At 35.6% G+C, this 22146-nt stretch overlaps 1 protein-coding gene across 1 annotated transcript in view; it reads right to left on the reverse strand.

Moving 5' to 3' along the window:
* Positions 1 to 22146, reverse strand: part of LOC138336376 (uncharacterized) — a 61743-nt gene that overhangs the window by 33925 nt on the left and 5672 nt on the right. The window contains 23 exon segments of the mRNA XM_069285847.1: positions 24 to 165; positions 274 to 390; positions 780 to 970; positions 1382 to 1962; positions 5577 to 5627; positions 8521 to 8577; positions 11238 to 11402; positions 12285 to 12296; positions 12707 to 12803; positions 13992 to 14156; positions 14535 to 14687; positions 15327 to 15455; positions 16116 to 16203; positions 16419 to 16525; positions 16769 to 16920; positions 17494 to 17653; positions 18605 to 18682; positions 19067 to 19177; positions 19651 to 19735; positions 19985 to 20206; positions 20662 to 20774; positions 21288 to 21404; positions 21672 to 21850. Of these exon segments, the coding sequence (XP_069141948.1) occupies positions 24 to 165; positions 274 to 390; positions 780 to 970; positions 1382 to 1962; positions 5577 to 5627; positions 8521 to 8577; positions 11238 to 11402; positions 12285 to 12296; positions 12707 to 12803; positions 13992 to 14156; positions 14535 to 14687; positions 15327 to 15455; positions 16116 to 16203; positions 16419 to 16525; positions 16769 to 16920; positions 17494 to 17653; positions 18605 to 18682; positions 19067 to 19177; positions 19651 to 19735; positions 19985 to 20206; positions 20662 to 20774; positions 21288 to 21404; positions 21672 to 21850 (3272 nt within the window).

The following is a 22146-nucleotide window of genomic DNA, read 5'->3' on the forward strand; positions in this document are numbered from 1 at the left end:
TACCCTTCATATATATAACCTACCTCATATAGGTCTACACTACAGACACGGAGACGAGGGGCACTAGGGGGACCCATGGTGGTGTAGTATATCACTGACGATGTCGTCTGGACCTCGTATGGCTGATTTCCCTTCAGGGTGTTGTAGTTCGCGATCACAAAAATCCTGAAATGGAATCAATGTTTTACATTAATAGTGGAAAAATAATTGAACGAACATGCAAAGGATTTTGGTATCTAACGGCAAAAAAGCAGAGAATTGTACAATATTTACCTGTAGGTCATGCCAGGCATCAGACCAAATATGGACTTCTCCTGTGAGTCCTGGACGTTCCAACAATGCTGCTGAGCTCGGATCTGTTTGTCTCCCTCCACAATGTTACAGTCAAAACTACAAAGCAATTCACAGAAAGTTTGAAAATTTTCAGTTATATGAATAATACTGTGACTCTTCTTAATACCTATAAATATAAACATTGTAACGGTGAGTATTACATTACTGAGTAATATTATCATTGGAAATCCAAGCTTCTGATAATGATAATGACTGCAAGCAAATAATTGGAACATAATCTTAATCATAATCATAAATAAATAAACATTTTCAAAATTGTAGTTGATAGAAACATTTCTTTCTTTACAGATTTTACAACAATGACGGTATTTACATTTTTAACCTCTCAGTAAATGCATTCCTAACAAAATTATCAAAAGCTGTTAATTTTGGTCCTGAAGGTTGTGCATTAAAGTTGTAAAAGGCTCAAAAATGACATGACGTACCTATGGTCACTCTTTCTGAACTCTGATCCAAACTTCTGACCGACGATGTTGACCACGTACAGAAGGAGTGTGTACTCAGGTAGAACTTCGTCCTGTAACAGCCATTCGACCTTCACCCCTGTCTTACCCTTGGAGCTGACCTTGATGGCCGGGGGAGGCAGGGTGTTCTGCTCGTGGGCTTTTTTGATCAGCTGCAGTTTAATAAAAGAATTTCTGAATAGGAAGGATTGAACTACACACACAAGTCTAAATGAACTAAACTATAAGAAAGACTAATGAAAAGGGCAATAACTCTTGAAATTAAATGCTAATTTTAAATACACTTATGCAAACTATTCATTCGCGAGACATACAGGTACAAACACTAATCCAGTAATATCATTTTCTAAATTCTACTACCAAAATGACTTTACAATTACTCAGATATGTGTCAAATTGACATGATAGTTCTCCGATCCTAAAGAGTCATTTTGTGAATTTCTGAAACATTCTCTCACGAATCTACTAGATGCCTTGATACAATGTTATACATGTAATCATTTTTTTTTAAATGGAAATCTTTACAGAATTTGAACAAATAAAAATCTTGATCTTTAACTTACCACTCCATCGTCCACAGTCCTCAGTTGTTCCATCTTATCAGCGGCTACAGCGACCCTTCTCTCCGTCACGTCCATGTCTGCTAGTCGTGCCTCGTCTAGCTGTACCGACTGCTGCACCTGTATAATGGCCGTCTTGTTCTTCTTCTTTCCTATCTCCATGGAGGCAAACGTAGAGTGAGGTTCAATGGCAGCCGTCGGGGCTCGCGACATCTGGACTTCACCTCGTTCAACTGTTATTTCCTTTGGTGTCATCTGTCCACTCATGCGAGAACTAGCTCGCGACTCTTTGGTGCGTCTTACCGACTTATCATTGTCAGCAAAAGATTTAGAAGCATCAAAGCTTAGGTGGTTGCTCTGACTCGGGATTGAGGCTCTCGATTGGCTGTCTCCGCTCTCCGAGCTCGATTCCTCATCTGAATCCTGTTCCGTGGAACCATCCTCGCTCTCGTTGCTGTCGGATACCGAGCGATGAGGGATGCCTTTCCGATACTTCCTGTACTCAATGCCTTCCTCATTGTAGTCATATTGTTTCCTGCGCTGGCGAGGTGATCGCTGAGGCGTGTCTGTGCCTACACTTTGATCTGTGTAATGACAAAGAAAAGTCTTAAAACCAATTCAGTATTTAAATCCACTCTTATAAAGAAATTGTATCAACATCTTCTGTGCATTAGGTGATCTAAGCTAAAATTAAAAGTTGTTACGCAAATATCTCAACCATTATAATATACACATGATTATAAAAAAATCCAAAACAAATATGTAATGATGGAAATCTTCTCGTCCATAAAGCCTGCAAAACAAAAGCTTAACATTAAGAAAAACAAAGGATTTATACTACGGTATATGTATAGGATTTTATCTTCAGTGTTAAAATCTTAGTGTTAGTGAATCTCTGTAACCATAGTAACATGACATAGATTTTTATAATTTTTATCTGAATTATATTGATCATCTCATGATTCTTTATTTTTTAACAAACTTGATCATTTAATGAGGATGTAACTTTTATACTGAAAATTCTAAAGTAAAATTTTTGATTACCTGTGTCTATAAACATCTTTCAGCTGATCTATTTATAGGGCATACTGCAAACCAACTTTCTTTTGAGTGCAATTTACTTTTGCGAATTTCGCATTCAAGCTAAGTCACAAAAGTTGATCTCCACGAGTTGACAGATCGCCAGCTTACATGACTTAACATTATGTATTGTGTGTGCTACAATGTTTGCTCCAACATTGAATAGGTACACATGCGTTAACGAGCACGAGGCGTGGGTATATTACACCTGGCGATTGGTCAATTAATATCCAGTCACTTATATTGATAGGAATTTTGATACAATTTTTAAATTCACAAGTGTTACTCTTTGGAAATAGTAAAATTGAATAGTCGCGACAGAAAGGTGGTTTACAGCACTAGTTTTTGGCCAGAGTTCCAGTAAAATCATCACCAACCAATGGACAATACTTGGCAATTGCACCTTGGGATTTTAATCTCACAACTCTGAGATTAAGGGAAAAAATAAAAGTCAAATCATTATAAAAAATAGATCTATATACATTGGAATAAACCAAATAATAACAATAAGCATTGTTTATTGAAAAAAAATTAAATCATTAGTAAACACATTATTGAATTAGGATATCATGACGAGACTTTAAAATAATAAGAAAAAGTTTAATTAGTAAAAACACAGTAGTGTATTTAAGGATTGATTGTCAATTTTGTTGCTTGCATTGACTGATGAAGAAAGTTAATCTCGTGCAAATGAAGTGAACTGCGAAGCAGTTCATGTAACATTTGCACGAGATTAACTTTCTTCATCAGTCAATGCAAGCAACAAAATTGATAATCAATCCTTATATTTACATTAACCAATTTAAAATTTCCGCTGTTGAAAAAAATCAATTATATGTGTTAGGTATAAGATTATTATACAATTTTGCAACATTGTACCTTGTTATCGTACATGTATGTACAGATACGGAACAGCCGCCAGTCAGTTCTTCTCGTCACCAAGGCAAACACAAAATGTAGTTCGAAAATAACTTCATTCTTTGTGCGTTGTTACGATAAAAAAACGGCGATTTTGTAAATATTTTTTTTTATATTCAAGAATTAATGGCTTAAATTTTATCATAAAACATTATTATGTAGCTTCAAATACAAAAATTGCTGCGCAATTACTAGCAGTGCAGTCAATGTGTAATCCGGTCGCTCGATTGAGCAGGGTTCCGGTTTCGAAGAAAATGACGATTGTGGTGAAAATGCTGAATAGTTGGGTATCTAAACATAATCAAACCTTTTAAAACTCAATTATAATTGTTATGGAATTACACAAGAAACTGCCTTTATCTCCCAAGTCATGATAATTATTTGTTAGCTGACATTTAAATTATGTATTAAACAAACTCTGTTGTGACATCCACAACCGTGTGTCTTATGGCATGCTTATGCCGTCCAATAACCATGCTTTCTTGGGTGAAAAAACACGATAGTTAAAAAAAAGTGGGACTTACGATCCCTCAGAATCACTGGAAGACTTTCTGTGTTATTCTTTGAACTGTGATAACTTCTCGCTGTCTACTGGCGTTTGCGGGGAATTTTTATATTTTTTTTTTATTATTATAATTCGGTATATAAAGTACAGTAGACGAAACATCGATTTGAAATGTTTTGCGGAATGTCCCAATCGACCCTCCAATTGAGGAGGATTTTGACACTCAAAGAATACGATTTTCGTTAGGTTAAATGTTCACTGACACTTAGCCGTGTATGCTGTTCTGAGCGTATTTTCATGGAAATCTATCGTATTCTAAATGCTTGTCGTGTATGACACCGTTTCACATATATTGTACCACATTACAACTATTAGGCGTTCGAGATATGCCTACTAGGCTATGCGATGAGTGGTGAACCTAAACTGCGTCTCGGTCCTAACGTGTAACGCTAAACCAAATTACACCTTTATGCAAGATTACATTGTTAAAATATTTCTTACTGTGTGCTTTGAATTAAGATATTTCGTCTAAACAATAAAACACCCAAAATTAAAAGAAATTGGGCCCCCTTTTTTATTTAGTTTAATTTCATGCTTTTGTTTTATTGTCATACAGTGATATAAATTTATGCCTAATAATAGAGAGCATTTGAAGCATCCCCGTTCAGGCTATGCTCAGCATTTATTTTTACCTGGGCTTGAGCCTAATTCAGTGTTTCATCCCAAAATAACGTGTAAAAACTTATCACTAGGCGGCTATATTATAATTACTGACAAATTTCTAATATCACTTTATCAAGCATTCCTGTCTGTGTTTCTCTAAATGTACAACGATATCAAGTCATTCACATCTAATAAAAAATAATAGCAAAACAGATGGAAATAACAGATGGGAAATAACTGAAGGTATTGTGTACATATTTTCAGAATTTTACAGAAACAATTTACACATACCATATTTACCCAATAAGTAACTTGACTGATTAAAAAAATAAAAATATCAAGGGCATTTATCAGGAAAAATACATATTAAGGAAGAGCTTATTTGAAAAGGACTTAATAAAATTTTTAAATGGTTCTGACATTACATAGAGATGTTTAGCATTAATTTCAAATAGATGTGAACCGTCGTTATTTTCAGAATTTTATTGGAAAGTGATCACACATACCGTATTCGCTCTAACATGAGTCTGAACTGATTAAAAGATAAAAAGACAGGATTAATAGTTGTTGGAAGACACTAGTTTTCAAAGGAATACCCTGGTATCATACTTAATAAAAATGGTTTTCACAGTACATTCTGATAACACTAAATACTTGTTACTCATAAATATTTTATAAAAAAATAATCATCAATAAGTTAAAGATACTTATAACTAAAAGATATTTTATAAAAAATATTTATCAATAAGTTGAAGATACTGGTAACTAGTACAGCATGAGTCAAGCAATTAAGAGTTAAATTAATGAACAGAGATTGCAGAATGCAAATATTATCTAAAATAAAACTGAAATGAAACATGTTACAGTGTGGGCAAGAAAATGTAGAATACAAGTCATATTATTACTGAAAATGTTTGGTGACAATAAATTCTTTTAGAAATACACAAAAAAATGTATAGAAATATGACAAGAGACATTAAAAAAATAAGCAGACTGCAGTTGATTTTATTTGCGATAAATGACGCGACTCACCAGACGACTCTACGGTTGTTGTAGAGTAAGAAGTACTTGTCGTACTTTCTACTGGAATAAATAATTTAGTTTGATATATAACAATCGTTGAATTAAAAAAAAATATATATCAAATAATGTACATTTGGCATCACATTTTAAAATTTGTATAACAGTGAGGAATAATGTGTAGAAAAGTTTCATGAATAATTTCCACACAAGGGTGAACATGGGATTTGATGTGAAAACATGCCATTTTCAGAGATGGGGTGGCATAATGTAAAACAAGTTGACATTTTCAGAAGTGAATTCTGAAATGAAATAAGTAAAGCTGCATTGCTTGTAAGTGAAAGTGAACATGAAAAGATGGTAAGAAATGTTGAAGACTTTCTTCACTGAATAAGAAATGCACAATTCAAATATGTCCATCCCCTTATAGAAGAAAAAACACACAAAATAAATGTGAAGTAAACATGCTTGATATATTTTTAAACATTGGTGATATTTAAATATATAAAAGAGTGAGTCTAACACGGTAGTTACTTCCAGTAAGCTGATTTTTTAATCAGATAGTTGTTGACATGTTTCGACTCTAAGTGCTATTTATTGATATTTTTGTCCATATCTTAATGAAATACTGCAATGCCTTCTTGGTGACACAACACAGAATATAAACACATATAAGCATGCTTGTTATGTCGTGAGTGACAAATGTCAAATTAATCCTTATGTCATGCTCCATGTAAGACAATATCACTTCTTTGTGTATCATGCCCTGCCCCTGTGACACAACACCTGTTCCAATTACATGTATATGCATCATGCCTTGGCCCTGTGACATGCATCATTCTTTGGCCCTGTGATGTGTATCATTCTTTGGCCCTGTGATGTGTATCATTCCTTGGCCCTGTGATGTATATCATTCCTTGCCCCTGTGATGTGTATCATTCCTTGCCCCTGTGATGTGTATCATTCCTAGGCCCTGTGACGTGCACCATTCCTTGGCCCTGTGATGTATATTATGTCCTGCCCCTGTGATACAACACCAACCTAACACTATACCTTCTACAGCGATGGCGTCCTCCAACATCTCATTCCTCAGCATGGGCCCATATGCCTTGAGAGATTTCATAGTCAGCTCCTGAGGAAATTTATCGCCGTAGATTTTAGAGAACAGTTTCTTCCTTTCCAATTCCTCCTTCTGTTCTGCTGTCATCCTGTTGAACTCCTTCATGGTGATAGCTCCATGGGCTTGACCTGGAATGTCTGGTCCTCGAGGTCGACGATAAGATGACCTTCGGTAATCCTCAGGACTGCTATCCTGAAATCTCTCATATCGACTCTCAGCATCTGATCTCGGACTCTGGTGTTTAAATCTCCTTCGTCGAAACTCTGCCCCTGGGTCGTGTGTTCTCCTGTTACTGTTGGGAGGAAATGGTGTGTTGTCATAGTAATCCGAGTCCCCGTCTTCCATATCCCAGTACCCTGTGTCATGGCCGTCAAATGTGTCCTGGTCTCTGTAGGTGTTGGGTTCAAATTCAACAGTTCGACCTGTCCCTTGTCTCCGGTTATAGTCCGGAGGGCCGTAATCCTGCGAATAGTTCCTTCCTGACCGTTGTCCAGATCTTGGTGTGTGATGTGACCTTGACCTTGGACTGTTCTCATAGTAACTGTCATAACCTGAATGACCTCTTATCCTTTCTGGACTAACACCATCAAATGACCTTGACTGATGTGCAAATGACCTTGACCTTCCGTCCATGTCCATTGCTTGGTTGCTAGGATACAATCTGTCTCGGTCAGGACTTATACTTTCCATTGACCGTGACTGCTGATTGAAGAACTCTTCCCTTCGCGTACCACTCAAAATGCCCCTCTCCGGTAACTTAAGTTCATGGTCCTCGTAACCTCTGACCTGGTCATTTCGACCTCCTGACCGCATACGACTTGAGGTCCGACGTGGCAAGCCTCCCCCACTGCTTGGTTTTGGCATAGCAGGAGCCTGAATTTCAAACATCTTGGTTGTTTTCTCAGGTTCTTTAAAAGCTTCTGTGACTTTTACAAAATTCTTGAATTTTTTCCAATCAAATTTGAATTTTTGGACATATAAGCCTGCACAAATTCCCTTCCTTAAGATATTTTCTTGCATGATAAATTTCCTCATGGTGTTGGCGACTACTTTGAATGTGATATGACTTTTCACATGCTGCTCTCTCATATCATACTGGGGAACCCTCAAAGCCGCAGCAACAGTACCCATCATTTTAAACGACAGTCTGTTTCCTCTCTCATGACCATTGCTATAATCGTTGGAAACTGGTGAACGAATAGATGGTCGCCGTAGCGTATTCTGTGAAGCTGGTTTGGCCATGTCTGGTGAAGCGTATCGACTGCCGTAAGGGGGCACAGGAGAACTTTGTTCATCGTTGTAGTAAACACTCTGTCGTCGTGAAGATAACTGACGACGTCCTGAAGATATGGTTGAATCACGCCTATCTATGCTTCCACGCATACTAGATCTGACTGGAGTGGGCTGACGACTGATGATGTTCTGTTCATATATGTCTCGTTCTTCCGGAGGTAGAACTGGTTTCCGTAGGGGCCGTACACCCTCTGGAGCCACACAAGTGTAGTACAAAATATTTGAAAAGTTTAAAGAATATTACAAGGTATATAGGCAGGAAGTATTCACAACAGAATCAGAACACAAGTATAGGAAAAAGGAATAGACTTAAATGAAATCTATCAGCCATTCATGTCTGGCAATCTAAGAAAATGATTATATGTGAACTCCTTAACATGAATTATTCACATGTATACATATAATTATAGAGCATAATGCAATATTTCAATTTGTTATGTATACAATTCTATTCTCTTAATAATAGTATCCAAAATGCTTCTCAATACATGACCTTGACATTGGATATTCAGTATAAATTTGACCTTGAACCTGAGTATTTACCTTTGTATCTTGTATTCTCTAACTCCACATTTTCTGGACCCCCGTCCTGTTTGTGATCTGTTAGATAGAAGCCATCGTATGTACAATAAATCGTTCTATTTGTACATTTCTAGCACTAGCCTAAGTATAGATACCTGTGAGTTGTCATCAGCCTCTGAAGCAAATCTATATATATATACCTACCCAGTGGTTGGTCATGACTAGCAGACAATTCAGCAAAAATTGTTGTAGTTCTAGCTTGAAAACAATGGTCATACATGCTCAGAGATGTTACTATTTCCTAATAATGCCCATATTATCATAATGAAAAGAAACTTCATTACATTTCTACTTCAGCAGAAGATACAGATTCTTTTCAAAATTTTTTTTTTTTTTTTTTTTTTTTTAGAATCATGTTATTTACAAAAGCTGCCATATGAAATGTACCATGTAATATAATACTAAATATAAATACTCAACAAATGTCCTAAGTTCTAACATAAATCATACATACTACAATATATAAATACAAAAGTGGTATATTTTGTAAATGTCACACAATCTAGCTTCCATTACACCAAGAAAAAAAAAACACATGTACTTTTATTCAAACTGCATGCATGAATTGTCAAGTAATCAAAAAATATAAACTGACAATGTGAAAATAAATAACGCCTACCCAATGATTAATGCATCCTATCTCACTGTGTAAATATACCAGTTCAGCTATCATACCCTTACTAAACAACATTTCATGGTATTTTTTTATGATTTATTCTGAATTATGACTGATGTTTCAAAACCAATGTGTTTATATCTGTATAAGATGCTCAGCTACTGTGATCATAATTAAACAGGTAAACTTTGACATAACAAATAAAATACACTAATAAATAATAAACAACGAGATTATGCTTTATTCATTCACCCCTTAAGACATATTTAGACTCTTCTAAATCAAAGATTAGACCAGTCCATTATGAATTTACAGGGGTTAATGATTTAAGGGATATGTATAAAAATAAACAAAACAATTATAACGAAATTACAAAATATAAAGTGATAAAAACATGCTTTTGAAAATAAACCAACACCAATTCTTCAGTCATGACCTTGGAGTAGTCAAGGTCATTATCAATTCACCTTCACCCAGGGATGTCACGATATCAAAAACAAGGGAAGGCAACTTATATTTACCAAAGTTAAACTCAATCTCATCTGATCTATCATCACTGCACTGGCTTAAACTATTATCTGTACATAAATAGTATACTAATTATGAATTTAATTTATTTTCAGTAAATTCTTATTTTAAAGATACATACAAATTATTTTGTGTTTGTATGGAACTATATAAGGCTATATAACTTCAAGTCCTAAAGTGTATTTATCGCAAAAATGATGTCGCAAAATGTTTATAGATAAGTGTAAATTGCGAATATAAACATTTGAGCATTTTAAGTAGCATCAAAATTTTGATTTCACGATTTACACTGAGAGATTATTTTTCATTTTCAGCCACAAAAAGTACTTGCCAAAATAACAATGGTGCACAATTTATTGAAGTTTTTACAGTACATTATCATAAGATCAAATCATTCTATTGGTAGGATGTACAAGGAATTAGATGTTGATTGATTCGGAGTTAGCAACCATGGAAGCTATATGCCATTAGACCACCGAAAATTATTGGTTTGTTAAAAGCTTTATCACACAATGCTGTCTGACAACAGAAAGTTTTCTGTAGAAGATACTGCAATGACGGATAACTTAAGAAATATTGTTGTAACAATAATTATTGATCATATATGATGTTAGACAGATAAATCCTGGAATCTTCCTGGAAACTCAATCACATTTCTGATAAAAAAGAATTCTCCATGTGAAAAAAAGAAAGACATGTGTTTAAAATTCTGAAAATCAAAGAAACTCATGCAATAATTAGAATCATGCATATCTAAAACTAAATCTAAGAATACTTAGTGTAAAGTATATTAATGTGTTTCACACAACTAGCATCAAACAACACAACCTAAACATTCAAAACCATCATATTCAATATATTCATAATTATACAATATTAATCATCGTATGATCATCTACTTAAGATAAACAAAGACATTAATGAAAAATTGCTTTATAAAAAAAAATATTTTTACGCTTCGCTTTCCATTCTCTTTTTATCCAACACAGAAGCATTCCGAACTTATCATTCGTAGTCATTATCATACCCTCCCTCTATAACTTTATAAAACAGGTAACATTTAAAGCCCTAGTTAGAAATCAATTCCCTCTCTCCCATTCTGTCAACACTATATAAAGCCTGACTATCCCTTCCACCTCCTCATCCCATCTCAACTCGTCAATATATTCAGGAAACAAAATATATCTTCCAACATCCTATTCTTTACCATCCATGGTTACAGAAGATATCATCCCTCTTCTTTTCTTACTTTTCAGCATGGTATACCCCATCATTCATTAGTGGTTAGAATTATCTCCCCTTTCTGCCAACCTTCCACACTGTAGCCCTCATCAACCATTTTAAGAATTATTTCCCCTTTCTGTCATTTTCCAACATAGTAATCTTTATCACCCATACGTAAAATTATCTCCCTTTTTCTCACTCTTCCACACAGTAACCTTTGCTGTTCATGTTAAAAATTATCTCCCCTTCCTCTCATTCTTAGTTGTGATTATCTCCCCTTTCTCCCACTCTTCAATAACCCAGCTCTTACCATCCATCCCCGGTAGCTGTCCGGCGCCTTCCTGTATCTCAATATACTCCTTGTAGAATTCTGGCTCATCCATGCGTTCCTCCTCGGGAGGGAGTTCTACTTGTTCAAAGTCGAGGGGCAGGGTGACCTCCAGCAAGTTTGAGGTCTTCGCATGTTCTATGTCAACTGGGAATAAATGAAATGCCACTAAGTCACAAAATGTCACAAAATGGACATTTAGAGCCTGTTGTTAAGGAACTAGGTCAAATGTGATAATTATTAGAAATAAAAACTTAAACATATCCCTTCAGGAAAGTTTTTTTTTTTCATGAAAAATATGATACATTTTTGCAAAGAGATTCTGGTCCTTTTCTCTAGAACCATGTCACCTGAAAACAACATATAACTTCAAAAATATAATTTACTGTATATCGCAAGCTCTTAAAATTCTGTTATAATATACAACTGATTAACATACAGATTGCACATAATTTTACATGCTTTAAGCAAATCACAAGCATATTTGCTTAAATAGATTTTTATCTCAAGGTTATATGACTGAGGTTCTACACTACATTATTAGCCTAGCTGTGTAGCAGTGACAATTTTCGCTCAATTTACACATGAACAAACATCTTTTAGTGTTTCTACACATACAAAATCTTTTTTTAAATCAAAAATTTTTTTCTTTTTTATTTTCTAACTTAATTTTTCTCTAGCAAAAAGCTGGAAAAAGAAGCAACAATCTGTTTATTGCACTTTAGCAAAATCTTCAATCGATCACTCAAAGCCATTTTGAGATTAGGCCAAAAGAAACCTTACTGTATTTATTTCGAATATTAGAGGATTTTGAGGCACACAGAAAACCACAAGGTATGACTTCATCTGAAATTTGATAGTTTGAGGAAAAACATTTTATTTATTAGTTTTGTCAATCGCTGATTTTAACAGGCAATTGTTTTCAACAGATATATGTGTCAAACATGTATGGTTAGAATGAGAATTTTCTTTTATTTGAAAAAAAAAATCAAGCTTAAGTTTTTAAGGAAAAAGATAGGAAAAACTTACCATTGGTAGCCCCTGGTGAAAAAAAAATAAAAAAAAATTGTTATGGCTTTTAAATATATCAAGCTTATTGTTACCAGCGAAGCTGATATGAACATCATTCAAAGAAGAGTATCCTCCATCCCTAGTGTACGACTTTTGTATTTGCCATAATTAGAGACCAGGGCACTTTCAAAATTTGTAACAAAGGGTGTATTGGGGGGGGGGGCTTATTAGTGAACCGTAAACCAAAATGTAGGTTGCGGGCAAAAAGAGTCAGCCATATTTTAAATCTTTCTGTACTCATGGTACATTAACCTGTTACAATAAACATGCATATGCTTTTTAACCTGAGAGACGTAGGATTCAAATGCAAAATGTAAAAATACAATATACATATATTTCATGGATTTGCAGACTCATTGTTATAAATTTGGGACACTTACCATGAGGAAGAGCCTTAACATACACCCTATGGATTTGTCTCAGAGTACAGCCACCGATCACAACCTTACACCGATCACTGTCTGGGCTAGGCACCAGCTGCAACAGGAGACCAGAGCATTAGTATCTTCACACATTATAGATATTACAATAAACCGTTTAAAAGGCTCTGAAATTAGTTATAAATCAGTTACTGATCACAACCTTACACCGATCACTGTCTGGGCTAGGCACCAGCTGCAACAGGAGACCAGAGCATTAGTATCTTCACACATTATAGATATTACAATAAACCGTTAAAGGCTCTGAAATTAGTTATAAATCAGTTACTGATCACAACCTTACACCGATCACTGTCTGGGCTAGGCACCAGCTGCAACAGGAGACCAGAGCGTTAGTATCTTCACACATTATAGATATTACAATAAACAGTTTATAAGGCTCTGAAATTAGTTATAAATCAGTCACTGATCACAACCTTACACTGATCACTGTCGGGGCTAGGCACCAGCTGCAACAGGAGACCAGGCATTTAGTATCTTCACACATTATAGATATTACTATAAACGGTTTATAAGGCTCTGAAAATTAGTTTATGAAATCAGTCACTGATCACAACCTTACACCGGTCCACTGTCTGGGCTAGCCATCTACTTTAAACACAATATAAATATTTTGTTACCACCTTACATAGTTGTTTTGCAAAACACCATTTGTCTCATCAATAGAATTCTCTTTTTAATGGTGTACTAAGTCAATCGTAGTGATTTGAGTTATCTCACTATTCCAGTTAAGGTTACAAGAATATAAAGGACCATCAAAAGTTTGAAAAATACTCTTATCATAAATTAAAAAGAATTATGGAGTTACGTATATACATATTTTTATAGATCATTAATGGCAAACATGCCACTTAACAACTTCTGAATATGGTAGCCCCAAGCTTCAGTAATTAGATTCAAGTGTATAAATGGCCCTGACTAGTAGAAGCCACAAGCTTCAGTAATAAGAATCAAGTGTCTAAATGACCCTGACTAGTAGAAGCCACAAGCTTCAGTAATAAGATTCAAGTGTCTAAATAACCCTGGCTAGTAGAAGCCACAAGCTTCAGTAATAAGATTCAAGTGTCTAAATAACCCTGACTAGTAGACTTTAGCCACAAGCTTTAGTAATAAGAATCAAGTGTCAAAATGATCCCGACTAGTAGTCAGTGATAAACCGAGCTTACAAATAAAATACAAAGCCAATATAATAAAATCCTTAAGACTTTGATATGTGTTGACTTACCCGACTGCCACACTGGACATCGTCGAGGAAGATGAGATAGCCTGATATAGGATAGTCTGGTGTATCGATGGCCATCCACACAACAGCAAGGGCGTCAGGACGCTCAGTACGCTCAAGGGAGATCACTGGTCCACCATCAGGGGTTCGCTTAGGGCATTTCATTACCTAAGAAACCATTGTATATCATAGCATAGAAACATGTACTTAATTTTAATTTGCAACTATAATTAAATGAATTTGCATTAATGGATCATGGTTGATTAGCACAATGAAAATGCTAACTGAAGAAGCAGTGGGAGAGAAGTCAATAATATCTAGGTAGTCATAGAAATATGCTTGATAATTTTTTGTATTGTTTTAAAAATATATCTGTATGCCATTTTCACTTACAGCTACTTTTGGGGCAAGATAATATTGGCTTTGCATGTTGTCCTATACATTTGAACTTTTATAGTCATTAAAAGAAATGTTGCAATCATGGACAATAGCTTAGATATCTCCACTGTTGAGATACCATTACACCCTAATTTAATTTCTACTCACCAAGATGTTGGACAGGAGAGGTGTGTATTGGTTGTGAATAGGGTAGACCTCGACCTTGACCTCGTACATTCGACCTCCAGCCATACCGCTGACGTTAACGCTGGTATTGTTTGGTGGGAACATATCACAGTATGTAATACCATTGAGGAATAACTGGAAGAAAACAGATTATTATAAAATATTTATTTCTTCTGATTCCTGATAAACTATTTACCTTATTCGTCCCAATAAATGCCCATGTCCCTAAAAGCGTCCCTCACCCTTTTGAGGCTTCAATTTCAATTGCCTGGGCAATAAAGACCAAAACTGTATAGGTTTGCAGTATTTTTGTCTTATGAAGCATATTTTCATTTTTTCATTTTTTTAAACGCCCAGGGAGCTTATTGGGTCGAATACAGTATCTTTTGTTATGTGTCAGATTAGCAATTGAGTCCATAATATAGCAAAAATATCTTCGTAAAATAATCATTCCTGCAATGGGACTAATTCATGTGCCACATGATATCCCATAACCTTTGTGCTGTACTTATATCTCTAGTGGTGATGGAATGTAACTCTTTGTAATCTTTTCGCTGAAATGATGTTAGCACGGGATATCATCTTTTGTCATCATTTCATCACCAATAGAAACAATAGTCCGGCACAAACGTTATCGGGTATTATGTGGTACGTGAATTATTCCAATTATATAACTTTGGAAAACAGAAAAGTAAAATAAAGTGACTACAGCTATATCTTTTCAATACAAAATTGGAAAATTTAAGTGATTAAATTTCAGATCTGCTGACTTACCTCGTATCCCTTTATGAGGGGAAGTTGTCCAACCTCAGGAGGACTCCAGAATACCTCCATCACCCCTGGCTCGGTGAAACAAGCCTTGATGTGGGGAGCACAATCCCACCAATCCCAGGCACCGTCCTTCTGAAGATACAAATAACCCATTTATAGTTATACCATAATTACACCGTGAAATGTAACAAACGTGATGTTTGGTTCATTTATGCACATTACAAAGTTACCTCCCTTGCTGGTAGATATTGATTATGTGTAAAGTGTTTGCGAGGAAAACATTATACTTTTCCAAGAAAACGAGGCATGTTTCTTTCATGAAATAATGGCATCACTATGGATACCAACTTCTAAGGGAGATAACTCTGTGATTTGCAAAGACAGAATAGAAACAAGTGATACACCAACATTTGAATGAACTTTCCACAGCAAAAGATGTTCCAATTGACATAGAAGAGCGATTCACAAATTTCTTTCTAGACAATTTTTGTGTGTTTTATAAATCTACAGAGATTTAGGCAGCTTATTGTGTTCAGTTAAATAACTTATTTACTCCTATGACCTTGAAAGTAGGTCAAGGTCATTCATTGAAGCAAGATTGGAACCCCTTCATCCCAGCTTTTACTGCCCCACTATATATCATGATACTTCACATTCTTTTAAATCAATAGGAAGTCTAAATACATAAAGTTTAAAACTGTTCTACATTACTTAATGGCACAAGAATGAAGAAAATTGTAGACAAACGTTTCAGAGCAGAGTAGACCCAGAAAATCAATTTTAGTAACTTACACTTGGTTTGGGTCTTGTTTCAGCTACTGATGCTGCAGATGACAGAGACTGTCGATCAGCGCCATCATCGTCTGACACCAGGAATCTCCTGTAAGTATAGAAGTATACAAAGCTTCAACAATACAATTGTGACATTTTGACAGTTATCTCCCCTACAAGCTCTTTAATAACATCTATATTAGGTGGCCTCGAATCCTGAACTCTTTTACCCCTGATCATCATGGCAATATTTATAGTTTAGAAGACTGTGCTTTGTAGTCTTATGTACAGTAAACAAAGAGAGTAAAATAACCGCAGACTTACTTAGAGGTGAAGATGCCACTGTTGAGTGAGCGTTCCAGTACAGCGATCGCGCGGACAAATGTTATGCCTGGCTGCTTCATGACAACACCTTTATCTGACTTATACAGCTGTGAAGGAAAAAATAAAAATAAAATATAAAATGTGTCTAGTTCAGTGTTAGAACTTACATTCTGTAAAAATACATATAAGTATACTTTTGAAAACATTTAATGTAATTTTGTTTTCAATGAAACTTTAAACATCATTGTCTGTACAACATGGTTGCCATGGTAATATACATAAAACATGTGACCTTTGACCCTGTGATGGGCAGGAGCAGTACCACCCCAATTTGACCAATGATCTCCTACCTTGGCAGCCTCCAGATGGAGAAGGGGTGGAGATCCATCGATGGTGTAGAAGATCTTGGAGCCCGGAGTGGTACAGGAGAGCTGGATCTTATCATACTGTTTCACACTTCCACCATTAGACGTTTCTATGGTGGGCTCCTTCACTTTAGGGCCTAAACCAGGGAAAGATACAAAAATTATTATCATTTCTCGTGATTAGAATATACCCATGTATTTCACATGTGGCAGACTCAGGATATTCTCTTTTACAGATCCTAAATAAAGAATATATCATCATTTAGGTTTATCGTTGGGAATTTCTCAGTCATACCCTTAAGGTAGGGGAAAGTTGTATAAGCTATCCTATTCACATAACCCTAAAATAAGAGTTTGTAATTTGCAAGGTTTTCATAACACATCTGCCTCCTGCCTGTTGAGATTGTCTCCACTGAATCATAGTTTCCCTACTTTTTCAGTCCCTTGCATACCTCTGAGTAACCAGGGGGCTGGCGGAGGACCCATTTACCCACCAACCAAACAACGACGACATCAGCTCTACTTCCTGGCGGAGGACCCATTTACCCACCAACCAAACAACAACGACTTCAGCTCTACTTCTTGGATATGTTTTCATATGTTATTTCACATTAATTCATTTTCCCCCAAACAGATGTTTTTTTGAAGTAATAAAAGATCATTTTAATGAAACAATAAAGATATTTCTGTAATGTGCATGTTTTCTGTACCTGATCTGAGAACATAGACTGTGCAGGCGAATCCGTCTGCTCCCCGCGACACTACACTGTATGAGCCAGGCTCATCAAACGTATACAGGAAACTATTGTTCTTTACTTTCTGACCACTGTTAAAAGACTTGGGGCCTTTCACTGGGTTCAGGGGGTCATCCTGAAAAACAAACAAAAAGGTTGACATGTATTAGTTGTAAAATGACAAAAGTTTTTCATCCTAAGGCATATAACCTAAATCTAACCCCCCCCCCCCAAAAAAAAAAAAAAACAACAACAAAACCTGTGATACATTGCATAATTCCATAATCCAGAAGAAAAAAAATCTCTATTCAAGCAATTTAAAACAACAATCATATAAAAATACAACACAAAAGAAAATATAAATCAAACTGGAATTGGAGTAATCTACCCTGCCTTAACAACCATGTCTGTATAAAGACAACCTGCTTCATAAAACCACTTACTTAGGGTACCAAATGGTAATTTTTAAGATTCAACATAATTTGACCTGTGTATAAAGACCACTTGGCTATAAAGACCATTTTTTCTTGTCCCTGGGGTGGTCTTTATAGACAGGTTTGACTGTAAATCTGTAGACATTTCACTGTAAATCTGTAGACTATTGTCCCTGGGGTGGTCTTTATAGACAGGTTTCACTGTAAATCTGTAGACTATTGTCCCTGGGGTGGTCTTTATAGACAGGTTTCACTGCAAATCTGTAGACCATTGTCCCTGGGGTTGTCTTTATAGACAGGTTTCACTGCAAATCTGTAGACCATTGTCCCTGGGGTGGTCTTTATGAACAGGTATGACTGTAAATCTGTAAACCATTGTCCCTGGGGTGGTCTTTATAGACAGGTTTGACTGTAAATCTGTAAATCATTGTCCCTGGGGTGGTTTTTATAGTCATGGTTTCACTGTATATCTTTAGACTATTGTCCCTGGGGTGGTCTTTATATACAGGCTTGACTGTAAATCTGTAGACTATTGTCCCTGGGGGTGGTCTTTATAGACAGGTTTTACTGTAAATCTGTAGACCATTGTCCCTGGGGTGGTCTTTATAGACAGGTTTTACTGTAAATCAGACAGACCATAGACCATAACTTACCCTGGTTTCATCCGATCCAACATGAACAATATTATGTTCCTCATCTGTTCCCTTCCATGTCCACAGAACACTCTGGCCCTACAAACAAGGATGTTGTCATTAATTATCTCATTCATCCCTAAAGACACGTTTAGACTCATCTAAATCAAAGACCAGACCAATCCATTATAAAATTTTAGGGTTGGATGTTTTAAAGCAGATATTTGGTAAGTGCTTTAATTGGTTTACTTGGTCTGCTTACATATCCGACTGATATATTCATGTTTACCTTGATGTATGTCACCTTTAATTTCCTTGCCAAAACACACCAAAGGAAAGATATTGATATTGAAGCGGGCATTAGATTCAATGACAAAGTGTTTTTAATTTTCAAAGAACAAGAAAATAACAAATTAAGTTAAACAGTCTTTGAAGATATTCAGCAAAAATTGATAACTGTAACATGTAGCAGTAAGAATTTACCTTGAGAATATAGCAAAACGTCGGACTGAAGCCTGAACTCGTGACACGGATTACCATGTTGTCGTAGCGTTCGTCACATATAACACTGCTGATCTTGGGGGCTTCCATTTTCTACAGTAAAACAGGGATGTGATGTAATGACATAATATGGATGTGTATGATGTTGCTTATGACGAGTATCATGGATTGCTGAGTAATTAGTTTACACGTTGAGAAAATATAACATGGACAGAAGTGAAATTTAAAAATCTTTTGGTAAATAACAGAACCCAGGCATGCCATCCCCACTAGGATCTAGGAGACAGCTTTATACAAAAGTATAACAGCATTTCAATAACTTGAGATATATTTGGGGTTCTACAGAAACATACTCTTGAATAAATGTTCATTACAGAGTGACAAATCCACAGAAGAAAAGGTGAAAATCCTTATTTAATTTACAGTATTTTTACAATAACTCAAGATATATTTGGCTTTCTACAAAAAGATATTCTAAAATAAATATATTAAAGAGGTTGAAAATCATCCCTTAATTAACAGCAGTTTTACAGTGTTATCATTGTTATTCTTTGTACATTACATACATCTTTGTCCCCTTGGTTCTGGAAGAATGACTTGCTATAGAATTGTGTCACTCCAGGCTGTTTGATGGCGCGGCTCAGACATCGCCTACAAATTGGGTACAAAATACTTAATAAAATGATCTAATTGTCATGAAAACATTTGTTATAATGTCAGCTTATTTCCCTACCATTGTCACTTTAGATATTAAAATACTTATTTTCCCCATCGCCTTTTTGGCATTACACAATTTGAACTTGACATAAACCAACTGAGGCTTTCAACTCCTGTCATAGTTCCCATATGTATGAATCATTGAGGGATTTTCAATTTCCCCAGAAGCCAATGTATACCTACCGTTTAGGGACCTTTAATTCCTCTCCAAGTTCGTTTGTAATTTGATCCATGCTCTGGACCTCCATGATATCATACTGACGTACGCTGCGGAATGTCCATGCCACAATGTCGTTTTGTCTAACCGTCAGGGGGTCAGGATTGACTGCCATGCCGACCTTGACCTCGTGGACCACTGGTTGTGTGGATACAACGATAGCTCCAAACACCTTGGAAATGCTTGAGCTGAATAAAAGACATGCAGAATTCATTTGTAAAAATTACAGAATATCTGTGATCTAACCTCTATAGTTATCTATCAGTTATCTATAGTTAAATAATAATATGATAAAAATTGCTTAAAGTTAAATATGAAATGTAATGCAAAAACCTAATAACAAATCAAATCAACTTTCACTTAAATAGGAGATGTTGTCCAGCAAAACCCTAAAATATCATAAAAAGTTTTGTTTTATAGGCAATAGTGGACAAATGTTACCAGACAAAAATTTTACCAGACAAAAATTTTATGTAACCTTGTATAACATTAAAAACACTAATCCTTTCCTAAATACAACTTTGACATTGTAAAACCTTTTTTATCTTCTAATGCAATACATGTTTCTTACAATCATGGAACAATATTTACTCTATGAAAAACTCAATAATTTATTAAGGTGACAATTTAAGGGAAATATTACCTGATGAAGTAGAAGACACCAGCCTCCGTAAACTGGTGGACATATGCCGAGGGTGGGTCACGGAACATTCCACTACAGAAACCGTCCTCAATATGGCTGCCTTGGTGAGACACCTGTAACATCAAACAGTTCATTATCATAGTGTTTTACCTGAACAATGTGTTTTTACCTGTATGACATTTTATAACCTGTAAAATGTGATTTACTAGGACATATTTGACTGAAATGATGGATTATTACATTTTTTTACCTGTATACAATTTGTTTATGAGTAAGAATCTGTCTGTATGTTCTTTAATCATATGATATATTTTACCTGTATGTGGTAATTTTACCTGTATGAGGGTATTTTCTTCTGTATGTAAGAAGAATTTCTTCTTGACAATTTAATGCAATTTTTTATTCATATGAATTATTTTACATTTATGTTAATACCTGCATGATGTAAATTTATTTGTACATGTATGATGTTTACCTGTATGATGTTTGATAACCTGTATGTCGTATAATTACCTGAATGATGTATGTTTACCTGTATGATGTTTGATAACCTGTATGTCGTATAATTACCTGAATGATGTATGTTTACCTGTATGGTGTATTTTACCTGTATGATGTTTATTTACCTGTATGATATTGTGGGGTTTCTTTCCTCCTTGCCAAACCCACCAGACACGGTCACTGGGTCGGACTGTGATGACTTTGGGCTCAAACCCACTGTCAGTCAAGTGGATCGTGTGATTCTGTGAGAGATATAATTCTTCATTTTACATCGATGTCCTTATTACTGTTGCTTAATTAGAATAGGTGACCAAAATGAAATACTTTGAAATCTTAGTTACAGGGAGGTTAAACTAGTCGACAAATAAAACCTCAAAACCCTCCAATAAGTAATGCTTTAGTATGTTGTGGCTATTTACTTCTTTTGGTACAAATACAATTTCCTAATAATCAGCCTTCAATTAATTTGTGACACATTTTTGTCTTTACCATCGATAATTCCACCCTACCTTTGGTCCGGGGTTGACAATCACTGAACACGTATTCATATCCTTGGTGTTGATATCTTTAGTGTCCTCTGTCGCGTATAGTCTGTAGTGATACACACCAGTAGAGGGCACCACCGCTGTCGCTAGGCCGACACGGGCACACAGGGCCATGGCATCGGAATCCAACGGGTCCTCTAGTTCTGTGATTTGTAAGATAAATAAAGAAATAAAAAAAGGGCTTCTGCATGTGCTCCTGCCACCTGATACTGGCATCCAATACCATGTTTTACTATACCAATTGATGCTCCATGACACTTTCAAATGTTCTACTACTACTCTCGCATTAATCGTAACTTCCCATTTTTTCCCCTTGAATTTATGATATATAGCCTAATATCTAACATCCACTTCCTTTACTTTGGAATCAAGGGACAAGTCTGTAAGACATATCTGCCCCAATGACCTTCGAAGTAGGTCAAGGTCAGTATATATGATA

The sequence above is a fragment of the Argopecten irradians genome, chromosome 12 (assembly GCF_041381155.1).
Source record: "Argopecten irradians isolate NY chromosome 12, Ai_NY, whole genome shotgun sequence".
Classification (NCBI taxonomy): domain Eukaryota; kingdom Metazoa; phylum Mollusca; class Bivalvia; order Pectinida; family Pectinidae; genus Argopecten; species Argopecten irradians.